The 22996-nt window shown below is 44.0% G+C and overlaps 1 protein-coding gene and 1 pseudogene across 1 annotated transcript in view; both read left to right on the plus strand.

Moving 5' to 3' along the window:
* Positions 1–22996, plus strand: part of STT3B (STT3 oligosaccharyltransferase complex catalytic subunit B) — a 72225-nt gene that overhangs the window by 18994 nt on the left and 30235 nt on the right. Inside the window, exons 2-4 of the mRNA XM_064169539.1 lie at positions 14300–14408; positions 16723–17010; positions 18629–18694. Coding sequence (XP_064025609.1) covers positions 14300–14408; positions 16723–17010; positions 18629–18694 — 463 coding nt within the window. The remainder of the gene's footprint in view (positions 1–14299; positions 14409–16722; positions 17011–18628; positions 18695–22996) is intronic.
* LOC135189512 (U2 spliceosomal RNA) lies at positions 6817–6941 on the plus strand (annotated as a pseudogene).

Consider the following 22996-nt stretch of genomic DNA (forward strand, 5'->3'; position numbering starts at 1 on the left):
TCCACCCCCCATGGCTTTTAGGGTGGTTTTCAGCAAACCGTTGTAGCGCTCAATCTTCCCTGAAGCTGTGCATAGTAGGGTATGTGATAGATCCATTCAATACCATGCTCTTTGGCCCAGCTTTTCACAAGATTGTTCTTGAAATGAGTGCCATTGTCTGACTCAATTCTCTCTGGAGTTCCATGTCTCCACAAGATCTGTCTCTCCAAACCAAGAATGGTGTTACGTGCAGTAGCATGTGGAACTGGATAGGTTTCCAGCCATCCGGTGCTGGCCTCTACCATCGTTAGCACATACTGCTTGCCAGAACGAGATCGAGGTAAAGTGATGTAGTCAATCTGCCAGGCTTCACCATACTTGTACTTTGACCATCTCTCACCATACCATAAGGGCTTGATTTGCTTAGCCTGCTTAATAGCAGCACAAATGTCACAGTCATAGATGACTTGGGTGATAGCGTCCATGGACAAGTCAATTGACCTATCACGAGCCCATCGGTATGTTCCATCTCTGCCTTGATGTCCAGATGAATCATGGGCCCACCGAGCTAAGAACAGCTCACCTCGATGTTTCCAATCAAGGTCGATGTCAAGATCAGAGTTGGCATCAACTTGAGCAATCTTAGCAGCTTGGTCTGCCTTCTGGTTATGTTGATGTTCCTCAGTGGCTCTGCTCTTAGGCATGTGTGCATCTACGTGCCGCACCTTCACTGGAGTTCTCTCCAGCCATGCATCAATGTCCTGCCATAGATCAGCACACCAAATAGGCTTTCCTTTCCTCTGCCAACCATTCTTCTTCCAGTCCTTTAGCCAACCCCATAGAGCATTGGCTACCATCCACGAGTCGGTGTAGAGGTAAAGGATAGGCCAATTTTCACGTTCAGCCACATCAAAAGCAAGTTGAACAGCTTTTACCTCAGCAAACTGACTGGATTCTCCTTCTCCATCTCTCGCTTCGGTAACTCTCCTGGTTGGACTCCAAACCGCTGACTTCCATATTCACTTGTTCCCAACAAGACGACAGGAACCATCTGTGAACAAAGCATAGTTCTTTTCCTGATCAGAGAGATCACCATAGGGAGGAGCTTCCTCAGCACAAGTTATTTTCTCCTCTGGAGGTTTGGAACAGTCTGTGCCTTCCAGCCAGTTGGTGATCACCTCCACCAGACCAGGTCGGTCAAGATTACCCATTTGTGCTCATTGGGTTATCAAAGCCATCCATTTAGATCAGGTTGCATCTGTGGCATGATGTGGTGATGAACCTTTGCCTTTGAACATCCAGTTAAGAACTGGCAGTCTAGGAGCTAAAAGCAATTGTGACTCAGTTCCAATCACTTCAGAAGCTGCTTTCACTCCTTCATAGGCTGCTAATATCTCTTTCTCAGTTGCAGTATAATTTGTCTCTGAACCTCTGTAACAACGTCCCCAGAAACCAAGTGGACGACCACGTGTCTCATTTGGAGCTCTCTGCCAAAGGCTCCAAGTTGGACATTGTCACTGGCAGCCGTGTACAGAATGTTCTTAATGTCCAGACCAGATCTCACAGGTCCCAAGCCCACTGCATGGACTACTTCTCGTTTGATCTGATCAAAGGCTGCTTGTTGTTCAGGTCCCCACTCGAAATTATTTCTCTTACGAGTCACATCATGCAGAGGTTTGACAATCTGACTGAAACCAGAAATGTGTAGTCTACAAAATCCCACCACACCAAGGAAAGAAAGTGTGTCCTTCTTACTGGTGGGAACTGCCATGGTAGAGACTTTGTTGATCACATCCTGAGGAATGTAACGGCGACCATCCTGCCACCGCACTCCCAGAAACTGAATTTCTCTGGCAGGTCCTTTGACCTTGTCTCTCTTAATGGCAAAACCTGCTTGCAACAGAATGTCAATGATTCTGTTACCTTTCTCGAAGACTTCCTCAGCAGTTTGGCCCCACACAATGATGTCGTCGATGTACTGGATGTGCTCTGGAGCTTTACCTTTCTCCAGTGCATTGTGGATGACTGAGTGACAGATGGTTGAGCTGTGTTTCCACCCCTGAGGCAAACGATTGAACTGGTACTGGATTCCTCTCCAGGTGAATGCAAACTGAGGCCTACACTCCTTTGCTATGGGAATAGAGAAGAAAGCATTAGCAATGTCTATGGTTGCATACCATTTAGCCTCCTTCGATTCCAGCTCATACTGGAGTTCCAGCATGTCCAGCACAGCTGCACTCATGGGTGGCGTCACCTCGTTGAGGGCACGAAAGTCAACTGTCAGTCTCCAGTCGCCATTAGCTTTGTGCACAGGCCAGATGGGACTGTTGAAAGGTGAATGAGCTTTCTCAATGACAGCCTGACTCTCCAATTGACGAATCAGCTGATGAATGGGCAACAAAGAGTCACGGTTAGTTCTGCACTGCCTGTGGTGCAGTTTGAGTTGCAATTGGCACTTCCAGATCCTCTATGTCATGATGTCCCACAACTGCAGATTCATCAGAAAGTTCAGGTCTAATGGACAATTTCAATTTACCATCCTCAATCTCTACAGATGCTATTCCAAAAGCCCATTTGTGACCTTTAGGATCTTTGAAACAACCTTGTCTCAAAAAGTCAATTCCCAAAATGCAAGGCGCATCAGGACCAGTTACAATAGTATGTTTCTTCCACTCTTTACCAGTTAAACTGATCTCAGCCTGTACCTTAGTTAACTCTTGAGATCCACCAGTGATTCCAAAGATAGATATGGACTCTGTCCCTTTGCAATTAGATGGCAATAAAGTACACTGAGCACCTGTGTCAACTAAAGCCCTGTATTTCCAAACTCTTGAACTGCCAGGCCACCTAATGAATACATTCCAATAGATTCGGTTCTCTCCACCATCCCTTTCCTCCTCCTGGCTGGAGGCAGGGCACCCCTAATGCTGAACATGGCATGTAGGGTGTACACAGTGATTGGTGTTGTTGTGAGAGGAACTGCAACTGTTGGAACAATTGCAGTTGCTCTCAGGAGCTGAAGAAGTGACGGCTTTTCGAAACCCAGTGCAAGTGAGCATTTTCATGATGAGAAATACTGCCGTGGTGCATTTGAATTAACTATGTGATTGATTGGGTTATTGTACTTCCATTTTAAAAGCTATATGCAAAACCCATTGTGGTAATTGCTTGTTTATAGATAGTTCAGAATTAAGATTTCCAGGATGTTGTGCTTGCAGTATAATGTGTAGGCAAGCAGCTGTTTTAAAGTGTAATACGGAATGCTCTGTGTAGGTTTCTTTGTTTTAGTGGGTGTTGCTGGACTTCCTCATTGCATTTTGCACCAAATGAATTTTTGCTTTGGATGCAGAAAATACCTCGGATGTGGAGTCAATCTGCAGCTATCTTTTCAGATAATCTAGACTTGTCATCCCTAATTAGATGCTGTGTGGCAGAATTGATTCTGTAATCTACATTTGCATTAGAAGCTAACTCCTGGAATTGTGCATGTAGCTTGTAATATTCACAGTTAGTTTGTATCATGCCGTTTTTCTCAGCGTGCAGATGTGAAAATTTTAGTACATCTGCAGCTTTAGACTTTTAGAGCACAGAAGACTTTATAACTGCAAGCCTAGGAAATTTTCAGCAGACTTCTGCTAGTAAGGAAATTGCATATTCTCAGCTGACTATAAAATGCCAGATAAAACAATCCTTTGCGATGGTGCAATAGCAGTATGAAAATTGATAGGGATTTAGACAGGAAGCAACACCCTGATCTTGCACTTTGGTAATGGGAGGACCAAATGAATTCCATCACTGTCAGTGTGATTTGCCTTAAATGTTGTTAAGGTTTGGATGGAGTAACTGCATTTCTGTATGTGTGCTCTTTCCCTTTATGTTCTTGCTTTTTCAGTAGGCTGGATTTTATTTGAATGTTCATCTTAAATAGTACTTTTGTCAAGGAAATACTAAACTGAGGAATGTCAAAGGCAAAGATGTCTCCTTATAAATATAGCAGTAATTGTTGCTATGAAGTGCTGGAGAATTCTATAGCTCCTGGATGGAGTGAGTGATTGCTGTGACTAGCATTAACTAATCTTGCAGCATTACCTTGTGTCATCAAATAAGCAATTCACAGAGTGCAATAAAAATCAAACCTAAGTATGAACATATAGTTAAGATTATATATTAAGAGTACTTAACATATAACAGATTTTATTTTGCAAGTTGCCTAGTTAAGCTTCCCAAATTAATGTTCCTACTAAAAAAGAATTACACCTCTGCTGAGTTATTTTGCTGTTGCTGCTTGTATTCTGTTCTATGCTGAAATGGCAATATACTTTGAAAATGAGAATCGTGTCTTTATTAACTCACCTTCAGTTGTCTACTGACCAGCTGAAATACAGGTATCTCCAATAGTGCTACAAAATCAATGATATCACATGTGGGGCACTTTTGTGATCATTAAATCATTGCCTTCAAAGTTCAAACTACAATACCAGCCTAATTCAGTGGTTGCAACTTCAAATTCTGAAATGGTCAAAAACTTGGGATTGTTTGACTGTTCATTTAAAGCTAGCTTGGAGGAGGAGACAGTTCAACTACAGACCTGACAGAGAAAGCAAAGTAGAACAGCAGAGCATCACATTTCTTCCTAAAATGTCAGCTAAAATAAGAAAATCAGCACTTGCTGGTCTTAGTCACGTCCTTAAGATCACAGAATCACAGGATTAACCAGGTTGGAAAAAACCTCCAAGATCATCAAGTCCAACCTATCCCCTAACCCTTCTAAGTAACTAAACTGTGGCACTAAGTGCTTCACCCAGCCTCCTCTTAAAACACCTAAGGGATGTTGGCTCCACCACCTCCCCAGTCAGCCCATTCCAATACCAATCTCTCTTTCTGTGAAGAACTTCTTCTCTAATGTGCAGCCTAAACCTGCCCATGTGCAGTTTCAGACTGTGTCCTCTTGCTCTGATCATTGCTGAATAGTAGCATATGTGGCTAACGTGGGCTGAGAACTTCAATATTCATCTCAGTCTTTCAAGTTAAGTTCTTAGTTAGACACAAGCTTCACATAATTTTACTTTTTATTATTCTTAGCTCTGTCTCAACATGCCTCGAAGGGTTGAGGGAAGATGGGAATCTTGAGAGATGGGTGAGCAGTCCCCATACATCAAGATCAGATGGGTGTGAGGGTTAAGGGTGGGAGAATTTTTTTTTTAAAGACATACATCTGTAATACTGTGCTGTAAGTGATCTAAGCCTTTCTTCACTTGTTTTGTTTTAATTTAAATCCATACCTGTCTCAAGCATGGATCCAAATGGCAAAAAAAGGCCATCTTTTCCTTTCTGTTTTTGTCTTTTAATTTATGTGAAAACTGGGCTAGGGCAGATTTATATGACAGGTTGGACTGGATGATCTTGGAAGTCACTTCCAACCTGGTTGATTCTCTGATTGAGAAAGGTGATCATTTTCTTCTGTCTGGTCCTGTGATGTAGTGCTGCATCCTATTTAATCATTGAAGCCAGCAGCATACTCCAATTGCTGTGTCTCCAAGCTAATGTCTAGGCAATCAGAACAGGGTTTGGGTTAAACCCCTAAATATCCCCTATTTTCACTGCTGGTGGAGATGGAGGAACTGTGGAAGGTGGTGCTATTGAAGCCTGAAATGTGACCCCTTCCCAGCAGTGATTGCTCTTGTCTCTGTTCTAATTCATCCCTCTGCTGCAGCCCCTCTATCTCCAGGCCACAGGCACGCACAGACTTTGCATATTTTCTGCTGTTTCACAGGGCTATTTTACACCCCTGCAAAACCTGTAAGTATTTGTAGACACCATGACAGTAGTGGTGTAGAAATGCAGTAACACAGTGCTGTGCTTGAAAAATACCAAGACAGTAAGAAGGTTGCGTTCCTGTGCTTCATGATGTTCACTGTTCCTGAGCAGCTCCCTCCACTACAGTTGTGCTGGGTTCAGGTGCTGTAACTTTCTTCACTCTAGGGCTATGTTTTGAATTTTTGCTGAAAAAAGTGTTGATGATACAGGTGTGTTTTTGTTCCTGCTGAGCAGTGCTTGCACAGAATCTAGGCCTTTTCTGCTTTGTACACTGCCTCACCAGTGAGTAGCCTGAGGGTGCACAAGTAGTAGGGAGGAAACACAGCAGGGACAGCTAACCCCAGCTGACCAAAGGGATATTCCATGCCTGTTGTAGAAATTAATCATGGGTTATGAGTTCTGAATATTAATTTTATTATTAATATTGGAAAATTCAGGGAAATTCCCTGAGATTCTTTGGATTTTCAGCGGACAGGAAGTAGCTGCACAAAGGGTATTTATAAACACACAACTAAAGAGTTCAAACTGGAAAATAGTGAAAACAGCAAAAATTCTAACCATGCTTATGGAATCTTAGCATTAACTCCAGCATAAAAGGAAAGGACCTGGGAGTCTGGGGATGAAAAGCTCAGCATGAGCCAGCAGTATGAGTGCATCTCAGACAGCAGCCTTGTGCTGGGCTGCAGCAAGAGCAGTGTGGGCAGCAGAGCAAGGGAAGGGATTTTACCCCTTTACTCTGATCTCATCAGACCCCACCTGGAGTCCTGTGTGCAATTCTGGAGCCCCCAAAACAAGAAGGACATGTAACTGTTGGAGCCAGTCCAGAGGAGGCCATGAAGATGCTGAGAGGGCTGCAGCAGCTCTGCTCTGAGGACAGGCTGAGAGAGTTTGGGCTCTTCAGCCTGGAGAAGAGAAGGCTTTGAGGAGGTTGTATAGTAGCCTTTCAGTATCAGAAGGGGGCTACAGGAAGGCTGGGGAGGCTGGAGAGGGTCTTGTAATGACAGGATGAGGGGTAATGGGTTTAAACCTTAGCCTTTTGGCTAAGATCAAGTATAGTATCTGTTCTTATCAGTTTAATGTAATTTTTACTGGCCTTCTGAGCTGGCAGATGGAGTCAGGGACCAGTATAGTCCCCTGTAATCCAGGAGGAAGAAATAAGGGACCTGCTGAGCCACTTGGATCCTTACAAGTCCATGGGATATCCAGATGATATCCATCCTAGGGTGCTGAGAGAGCTGGCAGCTGAGCTGGCCAAGCCACTCTCCATTATTTATCAACAGTCCTGGCTCACTGGAGAGATCCCCAGGGACTAGAAGCTACCAATGTGATCTCATCCACCAGAAGGGTCAAAAGGAGGAACCAGGAAATTCCAGACCTGTGAGCCTGACCTCAGTGCCAGGCAAGGTCATGGAACAGGTCATCTTGAGTGTCATCACACAGCACTTGCAGGATGGCCAAGGGATCAGGCCCAGCCAGCATGGGTTTAGGAAGGGCAGGTCCTGCAGAAGAGGAGGCTCAGGGCAGACCTCATTGCTGTCTACAAGTACCTGAAGGGAGGCTGTAGCCAGGTGGGGTCTCTTCCAACCTAAACCAGTCTATGATTATATATGTACTCATGACACTTTGGTCCTTGAGTAAGTTTCCTGTACAAAGAAGCTGTCAAAACTCAGGGTTATGATCCTGAGGTAAAGTACACAACATTCAGGCAAAGGGAAGGAGAGAAGAACTGGCTCACTGCTGCTAAGCTGCTGGTGCAAGCTACAAACATGTGGCTGCTGTGATTCTCAGTTAAATGGGCTGGGAATGAGGTGCTGCTGCTGGTGGAGAGTCAGCACAGGAAAGAGCCTGGTTTCTAAATCACTTCTCATTTGAACATGAAGCTGGCCAGTAGGCACTGGCATCATTGTTCTGGCCAAGGAATTCAAAGCTTTGTGCCTCCTGTGACCATGCAGGCATGCTGAGGGGCAGCACAGGATGCCTGACTTGGTGGTGCTAAGCTCCCAACCCTCAAAGCTTTGCTGGGGCTAACCCCTCTATTGGCCCATCCACGCGACTCCTGGGCCTGCAGCAGGAGGAGGAGAGCAAGTGTTAAACCTGCCTGCCTTACCAGGACAATACCATGTGACATCATACTCGGCATGGGAAGGAGGAAAAGGAGGACAGACATTTGGATTGGTAACATTTGTCTTCCCGAGCAATGGCGTGTTGATGGAGCTCTGCCCTCCTGGAGATGGCTGAACAGCTGCCTGCCGACAGGAAGCAGCAAGTTAATTCCTCTGTCTGGTTTGCTTACACATGCAGCTTTGGCCTTACCTATTCTCCTGCCTTTGTCTCAACAGACAACTTTTCCTTGTTTTCACCTGTCTGATTCTTTCCCCCATCCCACGGAGGGTGCCCTGTGCAGGGCCTGAAGTGTTTGAGATAATGACACATTTGATTGTAAAGCTCTGGATCAAATTTTTAGCTGTTACTGCTGTTCAGCTGTTCATGGGCAGACTTGTGTGCTTGCCATGGGGCTTGCTTGCCTTACTGTAGATTGGAGTTTAGAGCTCATTAGGGGCTGCTTTTTGCTTTCGCTGCTTGCTGTGCGTAGCAGCTTACTCCACTGTGCCTGGGAACATTTTGATAGCTGCAATGGAGATGTGCTTGGGCTGGCAGATGGCTGTTTTCTGTGCTGCTGTACTGGACAGGCTGGAACATCACTGTGAACTCCATTTGAGGGGACTGTGACTCTATTCTGACCAAAGGGAAACAGTTTTACAAGGTTCAGCCTTGTCCCCAGAGGAGTACTGTGCTACAAGGTGAGCAGGCAGTATGGGAGCATAGTACTGATACCTGCTGGACCATACTGTTGTGTGTCACGCTGCCCATTGCTGCCAGTTTGTCAGTGTCTGAAGCTGCCTTTAGTATGCAGCATAAGTCATCAAGCTTCTGCTTACATACATGTAAGATGAGCAGGGTGGTGTAACACTGGGAACGGGTTGCCCAGGGAGGTGGTGGAAGCCCCAGTCCTGGAGACATTCAAGGTTGATGGGCCTCTAAGCAACCTGATCTAGTTGGGGATGCCCCCACTTAAAGCAGGGGAGTTGGACTTGGTGACCCTATGAGGTCCCTTCCAAGCCAGTGCCATTCTGTGTTTGTATTTACATTTTAACTTCTTGTTTGCAGGTTATCTAGTGGAGGTGAAGTGAACACTTCTTTTTAAGCTCAAAATGAGGTGCTGTAGTTAAGCTGCTAAGTGCATTTTTAGGTTTCTGTGGTCAGGTTGGTTTTTGTTCTCATGTATAGATCTCCTCGCAGTGAATAATTAATGTACCTGTAGTGTTGCTAATAATGGCTGCTGCAAAGACATGCTCAGTATAGGCTGGCTGTTAGGAGGAAGTTCTTCACAGAGAGAGTGATTTCCCATTGGAATGGGCTGCCCAGGGAGGTGGTGGAGGCACTGTCCCTGGAGGTCTTCAAGAAAAGCCTGGATGAGGCACTTAGTGCCATGGTCTGGTTGACTGGCTAGGGCTGGGTGCTAGGTTGGACTGGATGAGCTTGGAGGTCTCTTCCAACCTGCTTGATTCTGTGATTCTATGATTCAGCTGCTTCTGCATGCTTTCACTTTTGGCAAAAGGCTTTTGAAAGAAGAGTTAAGTGTAGCTGAAGCTATCCAAAAGTGTATTTGGAGGGAAGATTAAATTCTTACTTCTTACGTTGAATTTCAAGTTTGGATGGTAATTCACTCTTATTAAAGACTTAATGGCATGATGCCAAAGCACAAGACAATTGTTTGCATCCTTCTGAAGTCAGTTACAAAGCTTTACTGGTTCAGAACACGAGGAGAATGTCAATATGTATTCTTCTTACCTGTTTCATTTGTTTAACTAATCTTTTAATGCTCTGAAGTAAATATTAGTCAGACTTTTGTAGCCTCTGTGAGTTTGAGTCCTGATTTAAAAATGTGAAAGTAATCCATGTGAGTAAAGTTTGTTTCCTTTTCGGAGTTCTAGGATAGTGTGCTATTTTGAGCCTAGCTGGGATATTTTGGTGAGAAGAATTAGACTGTAGGCTGTGAAAAGGAAACAGTGTTGACATCTACTTCACTCATGGGCTTGCTGAGATGTATAAGAACAAGAACACTAGCATAGATAACAAAGTCTCTCTCTGCCTTTGGGGCTGAACCTCTCTAACCTGCCATCTGTGTGACTAGTCCTTCTGCTTCCTAACTCCCCTGGCCGACCCTCCAAACTTACCTTGAATGTAAGGCAAAGTCTGGGGTAAGGTAGAGGGGTGGGCAGAATGTGGAAGGGTGGTTGAGAGCCCCTCCTGAGCACTCAGGTTTCTGGGAGGGCTGTTGTGTTTCTGTATTCATAGAATCATAGAATCAACCAGGTTGGAAGAGACCTCCAAGCTCAGCCAGGCCAACCTATCCCCCAGCCCTATCCAGTCAACCAGACCATGGCACTAAGTGCCTCATCCAGTCATTTCTTGAACACCTCCAGGAACAGTGCCTCCACCACCTCCCTGGGCAGCCCATTCCAATGCCACTCACTCTCTCTGGGAAGAACTTCCTCCTGACATCCAGCCTAGACCTGCCCTGGCACAACTTGAGACTGTGTCCCCTTGTTCTACTGCTGGTTGCCTGGGAGAAGAGGCCAACTCCACCTGGCTACAATGTCCCTTCAGGTAGTTGTAGACAGCAATGAGATCACCCCTGAGCCTCCTCTTCTCCAGGCTAAACAACCCCAGCTCCCTCAGCCTCTCCTCATAGGGTTTGTGTTCCAGGCTCTTCACCAACTTTGTTGCCCTTCTCTGGACACCTTCCAGCACCTCAGCATCTCTCTTGAGATGTTGTGTGTATTACCTTTTAAACTTGTATATTTCTGTATATATTGTAACTCTCTGCTTGTATCTTTTGCTAAGCTGTACCATATAAAGCTTCATTCAATTTCCAGCGGTTGAGTCTAGTCTGAGTGATTTTCTTCAGTGTAGGGGGGGGCAGGTAACACCCAAACCATCACAGATAGCCACATTGGCTGGGGTCTTAGAACATTTTAAGTCCGATCTGTAGCTGGCTGAATTGTAAGTGTCCTGTGCAGCACAGAACTTCCTCCTTTGTGTCCTACCACACTGGAGACACTTGGCACTAAACAAGCTAGCAATAGACCTTGCTGTGCTAAGATAAGAAGCTAATTTTACAGGTACAGCGTTTCATAAATCACATTATAGGTGACAGTTCAGAACTGGAGAACTAATTAATCCTGAGAAATCTAGTCAAATGGGAATAGTTGCAGGCTTATTAGAAACAAATGTCACATTGCTGTTTGATACAGAGATTTCTAGGTCAGAGTGACTGATGTTTGTGTGAGCTTTCTTACATAAACATGGCTAAATACTTTTGAAAGCCACTATATCTTATATGCTTATTTCACATGTGAGAGTGTACCTGAAAATACTGAACTCTGCATTTTTAAGGTTGACTGATACTATGGTAGTTCAATCAGTGGAAACGTGCAAATTTGTTGACATCTGGATTTGAATTTCAATTCTTCTTTCACTGTGTAGATGAAATCTGCTCATGACCTCTGTGTGATCATACTTGGTATTAGTCTTGTACTGATTAAACAAGTTGGAACTTTATGGGTCCTTACAGCCTTGAATGACATTAACTTTATTCTGCTGAAATGAATTAGTTAAAAATAAACCTGTGGTATTCTGGGCATCCTAGATGTCTGATAGAATTTGTCTCAGGTTTAAAATTTGTGTTATAAATGCTGCATGCTACTGATACCAGTTGCTGAGGTGGCCTCACCAGCTGAGACACCAGGCTTACACCAGTGTGATGCATAATGGTCACTCCGTTTATGGAAGCTAAGCGTGATACCTATAGAGGGGAGTTAAGTAGAGGAGCATGTACCTCTGATAGGCTTACAAAGCAGAGGTGGGCTGTCCACACATGCAGAGGCAGACCTGACCAGCTACCCCCTCTTAATCCCCTTTTGGGCAGCTTAACCACGACATTGCTTGTTCCCAGGGCTGACCAGCCTGCCTTCTCGCACAGCTACAGAACTCACTCAGCTTCTCTGCCAGTGTGATGGTTTGGGAGTTCCCTCCCCCCCACACTTTAGAAATCACCCAGTCTAGACTCAGCTGGCTCTGGAAATATGAATGAAGCTTATATTTACAGCTGGCACAATATACAAGCAGATAGTTACAGTATATACAGTTATATAGGTAATACAGAAACACAGCTCCCCTCCCAGAAACCTGAATGCCCAGGAGGGGCTCTCAACCACCCCTGCACCTTCCCCATGCCCCACTCAACCTTACCCCTGTCCCAAGGAAGAATGGAGGTTTGGCCAGGGGGTGAGGAAGCAAAGTGGGTTAGCCCAAAATGGAGGTGAGGTTAGAGAGATGCAGCTCAGCCAGCAGCCCCAGTGAGAATGGTGCTGAGTGTCTTATCTGTGTTTTGACTTATGTTTTTATACATCTGAGTAAGCCTATGAGGGAAGTAGACATCACTCTTCTTTTCATTTCACAGCCTAAGATCTAGTCCTTTTCACCAAAACATTCTAGCCTGCTTCAAACTAGCACAGACAGCCTCCCAGGGCCCCCCACCTGCAGCTGTGCCTCCTTATCAGTTCAGTTACTCAATGCTGCTTACTCTCCTTATTTTCTCAGACTCTTCAGTTCTGCCCAAACCCTGACAATAAATGGATATTTCCATTAAATAGAAAAAAAACCCAATACCACAAAACAACAGCAAAACAGAAAAGATACCCAACCAAACAAAAAACACCACACAAACTAAACCAAACAAATAGAAGCTTTTCTGGTCCTGAATAATGTTTTTGGAAGTCTTTCATGGTGGTTTGCTCATCTAACTTGTCTGTTACAGTGTTCCATCTGAACTTCTACTTAATGAATACAATCTTTAATACTTCTTGGGCTAAGGAATTTCACATTATTTAGATACCAGATGAAGCATCTGTTAGGAAGGTTGAGTTTGTTGATGCTGCTTGCTTCAGAGTGGTGTTCATCCAGGCTTTTCTGAGCCTAAACTTTCTTTACAAAAGGTCACAGCATCAATGTCTGTAGCCTTGTTAGTTTGGCTTTTGAATGGTCATATAAGAGTTGCAGTTTGGGGTAATGTGTACTGCAGTTCTTCTCACAGCAGTCTGGTACCTAATTTGAGAATGAATGGACTTCTTAATAGTTGAAAATGTTCGCTGTCTGAAGTGTGAGAAGTTGGGAGAATTATGTGGCAGAAAAGTAGAAGATTCATGCCTTGATGGCAGTCCATCCATGGTTTTTACATGGTGTATGGGTAATGTGGTAGACTGAGGTGAAGGTATGCATGACAGGGCTTGTGCTCAACTGAGAACTTTGTGCAGCAGATATTGTACAAACCTGAAAGATGAAACTTTATGTACACAGATTTTACATCGGGTAGACAGTGATTGAAAGAAGGGAATCGTTTGGTAGTGTGAAGAAATAGACTGATTCCCTTCCATTGGTATTACATTGCTTCACCTCTCCACGTTACATGAAGTAAAGCATCAGCAGATACACTGGGTAGCAGTCTTGTCTCAGAGTCTGCATTGTCTTGCATTGATTCTTTCATAATCTTAATTCTTCTTAATTGGTATTTGGGATGTACTGCAGTCCTGGGTGCAGTTATGAAGCCCCCAAAACAAGAAGGACATGGAACTGTTGGAGCCAGTCCAGAGGAGGCCATGAAGATGCTGAGAGGGCTGCAGCAGCTCTGCTCTGAGGACAGGCTGAGAGAGTTGGGGCTGTGCAGCCTGGAGAAGAGAAGGCTTCCAGGAGACCTTGGAGTGGACTTCCAGTATCTGAAGGCGACCTGCAGGAAGGTTGGGGAGGGACTATTGGCAAGGTCTTGTAATGACAGCACAAGGAGTAATGGGCTTAAACTGGCAGAGGGGAGATTCAAAATAGATGTTAGGAAAGGGTTCTTTGCAGTGAGGGTGGTGAGACACTGGCACAGGTTGCCCAGGCAGGCTGTGGCTGCTCCCTCCCTGGAGGTGTTCAAGGCCAGGTTGGGTGGGGCCTTGAGCATCCTGTTCTAGTGGGAGGTGTCCCTGCCTATGGCAGGGGATTGGAACTGGATGATCTTTGATGTCCTTTCTGACCTAAACCTATGACTCTATGTGGTAAATATTTGGTTCATAGATCCTGTTTGAAATACCATGTTTAAAAAGGCATGCAGAACATACAGGGGTGTTTGTCAGAGTGATAAAAAACTTTTTAATGTTTAGCAAAGATCCCCCTAAACTGTAACATTTCAGCTGTGTTTATGCACTGGCTATAGAAGTGAAGAGGATACAGTGGTTAGTAACTAAGAGCTTAGTAATCTGCTTTTCAGTTCTACTAAATGAGATACTAAAGTTTAGTTACTTTCTGGGTCTTAGAATACAGACGACTTAAGCGTGCCTAAAACTTAGGTTCTTGACTTTTACTTTTGCCCTCTCCCTTTCTTTTCCTCTATTTTTTCTAGGTTTAACTATAGATCAACACATCATCTTGCATCACATGGGTTTTATGAATTTTTAAATTGGTTTGATGAAAGAGCATGGTATCCATTGGGAAGAATAGTAGGTGGAACAGTAAGTATTGTAATATTAATTTAAAGATGACTTTGCACTAAGGTTTTTGTACTTTCAGTAGAAATTTGACATTGATGCAAGGAGAATCTTAAAATACTCTTTTAATTGCCCAATTACTGCAGATGTTTTTAATTTTCAGTTGCAGGAAGTTGACAGTAAGTCAACATGCTTTAGTCATTACCTAATAGCACACTATAAATTAGAAGTACAAAACTCAGTTTTATTTCTTTACATAGGAACTTCCAGTGCTCTGTGGTAAAGGGTTGGACTTGATGATCTATGAGGTCTCTTCCAACCTTGGTGATACTGTGACACCTGTAATGGTTGTAAATAACATGGAGGGGGGGAAGCAAGATGTATGTGGTTTTGGGGTTCTTTTTAACAAACAAACAAAACCCACAAACCCCACAAAACAACCAACCAAATGCCCAGCAGTTATCTAAAACCTCTTAAGTCACAAGTTCCAATACAGTGGTGTATATCTTGAATGCACTTCATGTGTGTATGGAAGATATTAGGATTTCACTTGGAAAAGACCTTTAGAAGTTCAACCAGAGGGGCACCTGTATGAAGCATCATGGGTAGGTGAAATTGGTATCAGTGCAAGATACCAGGCAGGGAAGGTGTACCAAACAATGCTATTAAATTGGAATAGATATCCAAACAACAGTATCAAATTAGAATACAAATATGGTTCATTGGTAGGATAGCTTTAGTAACACTAAGTAATGGAGCCAAGTGTTACTTAGTGTGTGAAAGTGCATTAAGACTTTTTGATCAGAGTCCATACCATTTAAATGCACCTAGAAGGTTTCTTTTCCTAGCACTTAGGTTACCATTTGTTACTATCTCTTAGAGATACTTGAGACTCACTTTTTGATCAGAGTCCATACCATTTAAATGCACCTAGAAAGTTTCTTTTCCTAGCACTTAGGTTACCATTTGTTACTATCTCTTAGAGATACTTGAGACTCACTTTTTGATCAGAGTCCATACCATTTAAATGCACCTAGAAAGTTTCTTTTCCTAGCACTTAAGTTACCATTTGTTACTATCTCTTAGAGATACTTGAGACTCACTTTTTGATCAGAGTCTATGCCATTTAAATGTGCCCAGAAAGTTTCTTTTCCTAGCACTTAAGTTACCATTTGTTACTATCTCTTAGAGATACTTGAGACTCACTTTTTGATCAGAGTCCATACCATTTAAATGCACCTAGAAGGTTTCTTTTCCTAGCACTTAGGTTACCATTTGTTAGTATCTCTCAGAGATACTTGAGACTCCTCTGTGTAGCATATGTGTGTGTTTTTTCTATACCTGTTTGATCTCAAGGTAAAAGCCTTAGGAAATAGAATTAAAATGTCAATTGCATGCATTATTTTGCAGATCAGATGCCATATTATGTTTTAATAGGTTATCTTGAAAGCCAGCTCTCAAGGATATATATTCAGGGGAATGTTCAGTTGCCTATTAATGTGTTTTTGAACACCCTTCTTAGCTTTTGAAGGAAACTAGAGCAGACACAGTACATAGTAACTCGTCTAGAACATCCTGCTTCTTCTAATGTTGGGCAGAGTTCCTATTAAGAATATTTTAAAGTTCTCCAATATTCTGTGATGGATTTGATAGATTTCTCTAAGTCAATTTTACCTTTCTTAATGCACTTACCTATCTTAATTCAGTTCTATGGGACTTAATTTTAATCCTTCCTATCTGAAGATGTCTGTGCATGTCTTTCAAGTATGGGATGCTCAACTGACTCCATTGGCTTTTTTAACTCAAACAACAAGAGAAAACAAACCTTGCTGATGCAAATTTTCTTTCTGCTGTGGGTAACAAATAAGTGAAAAAGTTTCATAATGTGTTTTTTGGGGAAATGGATACAACTGGGAAATAGTTGTTTTGTTATTGTTGTTTCAGGGGCTTTTTTCTTAAAGCTGTTGTTACCCTAGCTTGAAATTCTTTTGCAAGCTTTAGCTTCTGGTTCTATACCTCAGTGACAAATTCTTTTCAGTATATGATGAATGTCAGGGAAGATAGAGTATTATCTGTATGCTGCTTATTTGTTTACAGAATGGATTAGATGTAACTGTTAGCATTTAGCTAAAACTTGAAGCACCTCTGGTATTCAGCAGAGTTGTCAAAACAAGATTACAGCAGTATTAAAGTAATTCTGTTAGCTTTGCCTGCTCACTGCTTATATCTCACTGCTTGAGAAATGCCTGTTTCGTTACCAATTGCATGCAAATATATCTGCCACGACCATTTGACTGCAATAATCCAGTGGGCTCTTCTTTTTTTTCCCTCCCTTTAGGTCTATCCAGGACTGATGGTGACAGCAGGCCTTATACATTGGATTTTAAACATGCTTAACGTGACAGTCCATATAAGAGATGTGTGTGTGTTCTTAGCACCTGTTTTTAGCGGCCTTACAGCGATTTCTACATTCCTGCTCACCAGAGAACTGTGGAACCAGGGAGCAGGCCTTTTAGCTGCCTGTTTTATTGCCATAGTTCCAGGTTACATATCCCGATCAGTAGCAGGATCATTTGACAATGAAGGCATAGCTATTTTTGCACTGCAGTTCACATACTATTTATGGGTAAGTAATTGTCGAGTCTTTTGCTGTAGAAAGGTGTTTTGGTTCCCACTCCAACCAAATGATTGATTTTTCTTAGAATCCATTGAATTCTTACTGTCCTCTCTCTCATCCTTCTTGCCCTTGGTTCTCCATCAGGCAAGTACTGGAAAGTCACATGATCTGAACTGCTCCATGACTATGCTCTTTATTCTGCTATGTGGAAGTACTGTTCAACTGAAGTATGTGTGTCCTGTAGTAGTAACAACAATGATGTATCTGTACTTCTAAAGCAAGCAGAAGGGTTGTTTCTGCTTTTCAGTTTGGAGGTAGCAGTATTATGTGAACATCAAACTTCAGCCTCCTTTATCTAGCTGGTGAAAAGCAGTAGACTGTACATGTCAGGTGCTGTGAGTTGTCTTCTGGAGAAGCTTTTGACTGTGTGGAGGGTTTGGGCTTTGACTTAAGCATCCAAATTAAATACCCAACGCTGAGTAGATCAAGATAGTAATGTTGCTTGCATGCTTTAAAGAAAAAAAAGACCAACAAACCAAACTAACAAGCCCCAACCAACTAAGCACAGCCAACCAAACCCAATCAAGAAAACTCCTAACCTGATTTCTTTTTATTAGCTTACTTGCTAGTAGAGCATATCTGGCACTCCATTTTAATCTCTGTGTAGAACTGCATCTGTATGAAGGAGTTTAAGCAAGATGAAGTTTTTCTGCACTGTTGATTCTATGTTGGAAATGCCACAAATAGCATAACTGTATTTCAGTATCTAATTCATCAGATACTGTATGGTACTGGCCCTTGGCTCATTCCTTAAGTGCATATACTTCCCATTTTTAGTGTCTCCATATAGGTACCTGTTCATTAAGCTCTTTCCCTTGATTTTGACAAGAGTTCTGCTTTTCATGGGCAGATAAATGTTTCAAACTTGAGGTAGAGCTGGCAGGCAGATAATGAAAGGGAATGCAACTTTTCTACGACTGACTGTTGTTACTTAATGCAAGTTTTAAAAGTCTGAATTTCCAGTGACTACATCTGCATAGTGCAATAACATTTGCATGGTCTCCTGGAGAATCATGTGAATCAGATGTATTTTATAGATCACTTTCTAGCTTTATTTGATGTTGGTTTGTTTTTCATTCCTATTTTCACACAATCACTACCATCAGTTATGGACAAAAGTAGACTTATGGACCAGTTCATGGATTCTGCTAAACCTTTAGTAGTATCTTGCTGCTGACATCCCATCCAGAGGGCAAATCTTAACTGAGTTGTTCAGAATTACAGGGTATCTCTTTTGTCTAGCAATTGCAGGTGCCAACTGAAGTCAGTCATGGATTAAAATTATGAAGTGATCTAATGTCCCAGAGAAAGTAGCACAGTGCTCTTGCAAGGACTTTTCTACTCTGCATCACAAAGCAGTGTTGCATTACATCCTGCCTCTGCCTTAACTAGGGAGGTGGATATAAGCTGTTTTGCATGTAAAAATTGTGTTTATGGTTTGATTTTATGAATGTCAGTTCAGAAGAGTACAAATACAACTTGATGCATGCTAAAGAAGTTGTCTTGACAGTTGTTTTGGAATATTGTTTGGTGTTCATCATTCTTAAATGCTTTGGTATTTTTAAAGGTGAAGTCTGTGAAAACTGGGTCGGTTTTTTGGACAATCTGCTGCTGTCTATCCTACTTTTACATGGTAAGCCTTGCATCTAGCTAAAGTATTGGAGTAGGGCTCACTTAGTCCATGCATTGACAAAGAACAGAAGAAGGAGTTTTTCATCTTTGGAGCCATATTATAACATTGTTGCTTTGTATTGCTATTACTAACCTTAAATAGTAAACCACAAAGACATAATTAATGTTTTGAAGGTTAAAGTATTTGAATAAACAGAATGGAAAAAAAAGTGGAAAGAGCTTTTCAGGACAATGACTTCACTTAGAAATTTATCCTGTGAATATGTACTGTGACTGAGCAGGTTTTGTGTTTGGTGCCAGTGAATTAAGGTGTAATGTTGATGCTCCTTTTCTGTGCCATTATTACTAAAAAACAATATTTAAAATTTATGGACTTTGGAACATATTCTTTTGGTTTTGGTTATATTTACCCATAAAGCTTAACACCAGAACTGGTCAGTGGGACGCAATCTAATTGGAGGCCTGTGACCAGCACAGTCCCACAGGGGTCAGTACTGGAGTACTGGCACCAGTTCTGTTCAATACATTCATCAATGACCTGGCTGAGGGCACAGAGTGCACTGGCAGTAGGTTTGCTGCTGGCACCAAAGTGGGTTCAGTGGCTGCCACAGCAGAGGCTGTGCTGCCATTCAGCCAGACTGGGACAGGCTGCAGGGGTGGGCAGGGGGAAATGGAATGAAATTCAACAAGGGCAAGTGCAGAGTCTGGCACCTGGGAAAGAACAACCTCAGGGAGCAGGATAGGTTGGGGACTGAGCTGTTGGAAGGCAGCAAAGGGGAAAAGGATGTGAGGGTCCTAGTGGATGGGAGGTTGAGCATGAGCCAGCAATGTGCTCTGGTGGCCAGGAGGGGCAATGCCATTCTGGGGTGGATTAGAAGGGCTGTGGCTAGTAGGTCGAGTGAGGTTCTCCTGCCCCTCTACTCTGCCCTGGTGAGGCCACATCTGGAGTACTGTGTCCAGTTGTGGGCCCCCAGTGAACTGCTTGAGAGAGTCCAGCACAGAGCCACAAGGATGATTAAGGGAATGGAACATCTCTGTTATGAGGAGAGCCTGAGGGAGCTGGGGCTGTGCTGCTTGGAGGAGACTGAGAGGTGACTTCATCAATGTTGTAAAGGGTGTAAAGATGTAAAGGTGAGTGCCAGGAGGCTGGAGCCAGGCTCTGCTGAGTGATGCCCATTGCCAGGGACAGTGGATGGAAGCTGAGGCATAGGAAGTTTCATTGAAACATGAGGAGGATTTTTTTCCCTGTGAGAGTGCCAGAGCCCTGGCACAGGCTGCTCAGGGGGGTTGTAGAGTCTCCCTCTCTGGAGATATTCAAACCCTCCTGGATGCATTCCACTGTGATCTGGTTTAGGTGATCCTGCTCTGTCAGGGGGTTGGACTGGATGAGCTTTGGAGGTCCCTTCCAGCCCTTGACATTCTGTGATACTGTGAATGAATTCAATGTCATATTAAATGGTCATAAATGCCCTTTTCACTCTTGATCTATGAAAATATGAAGGCTATTGCAGAGATGTTTCTAAGAGGTAGCGGTGGGGAAAAACAGTAGTAAAATTGAGGAGATAAAACAAGTATCAAAATGGGGGGAATTGGTTTTCCCCCCCCTCCTCCATCTTCTGGAACTTTAGACATGAACAATTTTCCTGTGTGATTCAAAGTTTGTTGTTTTTTTACCTCCTGACTGATAAACTGCTAATTTTTTTTTTGGCTGGTTATATGAAAAACAAAGTAGCCTCAAAATAGCCACTGGTGGGACATTGAGGCTAATTGCTTAGTGTTGGTTAAGACTGATATCAAGTACTGCTTTTCTGTAGTCAGGTAAATAGGCTTGTGAGAACAAGGAATTTATGAACTATTTTGCATGGCTTAAGTTAAGGAGCAAGGTTAATTCAGGGCTTGCCTCGATTTCCTCTGGTTTCCATTGGGTTTTCTGGCAGATTCTTGCAGTTAATATGGCAAGTGATAGCCCTGTATTTGCCCCCACAGGGGATAGCTCTCTGCTGTTAAGAGTACATTTATTTTGTCCTGTTTCTCCTCCTTTCTACAGTGTTATTAGGTAAGACACCACTTCTTTGCACACAGCATTGCCATTTGTATAATGTGGAACAGAAGGGCAGTGAAGCTGGTGAGAGGCCTGGAGCACAGCCCTGTGAGGAGAGGCTGAGGGAGCTGGGGGTGTGCAGCCTGCAGAAGAGGAGGCTCAGGGCAAACCTCATTGCTCTCTACAACTACCTGCAGGGAGGCTGTAGCCAGATGGGGTTGGGCTCTACTGCCAGGCAAGCAGCAACAGAACAAGGGGACACAGTCTCAAGCTGTGCCAGGGGAGGTCTAGGCTGGATGTCAGGAGGAAGTTGTTGGCAGAGAGAGTGATTGGCATTGGAATGGGCTGCCCAGGGAGGTGGTGGAGTCGCCGTCCCTGGAGGTGTTGAAGCCAAGCCTGGCTGGGGCACTTAGTGCCATGGTCTGGTTGATTGGCCAGGGCTGGGTGCTAGCTTGGAGTGGATGAGCTTGGAGATCTTTTCCAACCTGGTTGATTCTATAGTTACCAAGAAGAAGTCTTTTAGGTGTGGTGCAGGCTAAGTATAAAATCAGGGGAGTAAGTTTTGAGTTGTTATATACCATTGTCTCTTCTACACTGTGCTGTTTTATTGACAAGATCCTCTAAAAGTGCTCTTCAGAAATATGCAGATAACAAATACAATACTATTATAATTTCACTGCTGAAAAATCACACAATAACAGTGACTCACAGTTTAGTCTGTCTAGTGTATTGGTGTATGAGATTGTGCAAGAGGAAGGGGACATGACACAGAGTGTGTATGGTGACAGAGCTGCAGGAACCAATGTTATCATCATGGCATGTGAATTAATGTTTACTTTCTCTTCTGTTTGTATGCTGTGGGTGAATCTCAACCTAATGAAGGGTTAAGATTCACCCACAGCTTAGCCATAGTGATTAGATGATAGAATTTTATTGCTTACAGAGTGTACCTACTTTGTCTCTGGTTGTGGTTTTCTGTATATATTGTCCTTGGGGAAACAGTTTTGTTAAGATAACTTTCTAGATGTTTTGCTTAGGTCAATTTTCAGGACAAAGCATAACTGTACTATTTGTTATACAGTGTTTATTTGTTTTCTTCTGATGGGATTAATTACATTTGTAGTGTAAGATGAAAATTAAGTCAGATCCCCCCTGCCTGCCTTGCATGGGGAGTTGGGGGGAACAGCTCCCTGAGAGGCTGTTACGTGAACTGACAGAAGTCTTTTGCGCTAACTAAATCAGCTGAACTCACTGTGGCAGTTTGCCTGGCAGCATTGTGTGGCATTCCATAAGCACAAGAGCCTTTTCCTCACATTTGTATTTGTAGCATTTCTTTGATTTCAGCTTCAGATTTTTTTCTATCAAGTAGGTAAAATTAAATCAAAGCTTTACATTTGAAACAATCCTTGTTGTTGGCACGGTGCTGCCCTGGCAGCAGTGGCACGGTGCTGCCCTGGCAGCAGTGGCACGGTGCTTCCATGGGAGCCATGGCACAGTGCTGTCCTGGCAGAGATGGCACAGTGCTTCCATGGGAGCGATGGCACGGTGCTGCCCTGGCAGTAGTGGTACGGTGCTTCCATGGGAGCAGTGGCACGGTGCTGCCCTGGCAGCAGTGGCACGGTGCTTCTATGGGAGCGATGGCACGGTGCTGCCCTGGCAGCGATGGCACGGTGCTTCTATGGGAGCGATGGCACGGTGCTGCCCTGGAAGCAGTGGCACGGTGCTTCCATGGGAGCAATGGCACGGTGCTGCCCTGGCAGAGATGGCACGGTGCTTCCATGGGAGCAATGGCACGGTGCTGCCCTGGCAGTAGTGGCACGGTGCTTCCATGGGAGCAGTGGCACGGTGCTTCCATGGGAGCAGTGGCACGGTGCTTCCATGGGAGCAGTGGCACGGTGCTGCCCTGGCAGCAGTGGCACGGTGCTTCCATGGGAGCAGTGGCACGGTGCTGCCCTGGCAGCAGTGGCACAGTGCTTCCATGGGAGCAATGGCACGGTGCTGCCCTGGCAGCAGTGGCACGGTGCTGCCCTGGCAGCGATGGCACGGTGCTTCCATGGGAGCAGTGGCACGGTGCTGCCCTGGGAGCAGTGGCACGGTGCTGCCCTGGCAGCAGTGGCACGGTGCTGCCCTGGCAGCAGTGGCACGGTGCTGCCCTGGCAGCAGTGGCACGGTGCTTCCATGGGAGCAGTGGCACGGTGCTGCCCTGGCAGCAGTGGCACGGTGCTTCCATGGGAGCCATGGCACAGTGCTGTCCTGGCAGCA

Source organism: Pogoniulus pusillus, chromosome 32 (assembly GCF_015220805.1).
Source record: "Pogoniulus pusillus isolate bPogPus1 chromosome 32, bPogPus1.pri, whole genome shotgun sequence".
Lineage (NCBI taxonomy): Eukaryota > Metazoa > Chordata > Aves > Piciformes > Lybiidae > Pogoniulus > Pogoniulus pusillus.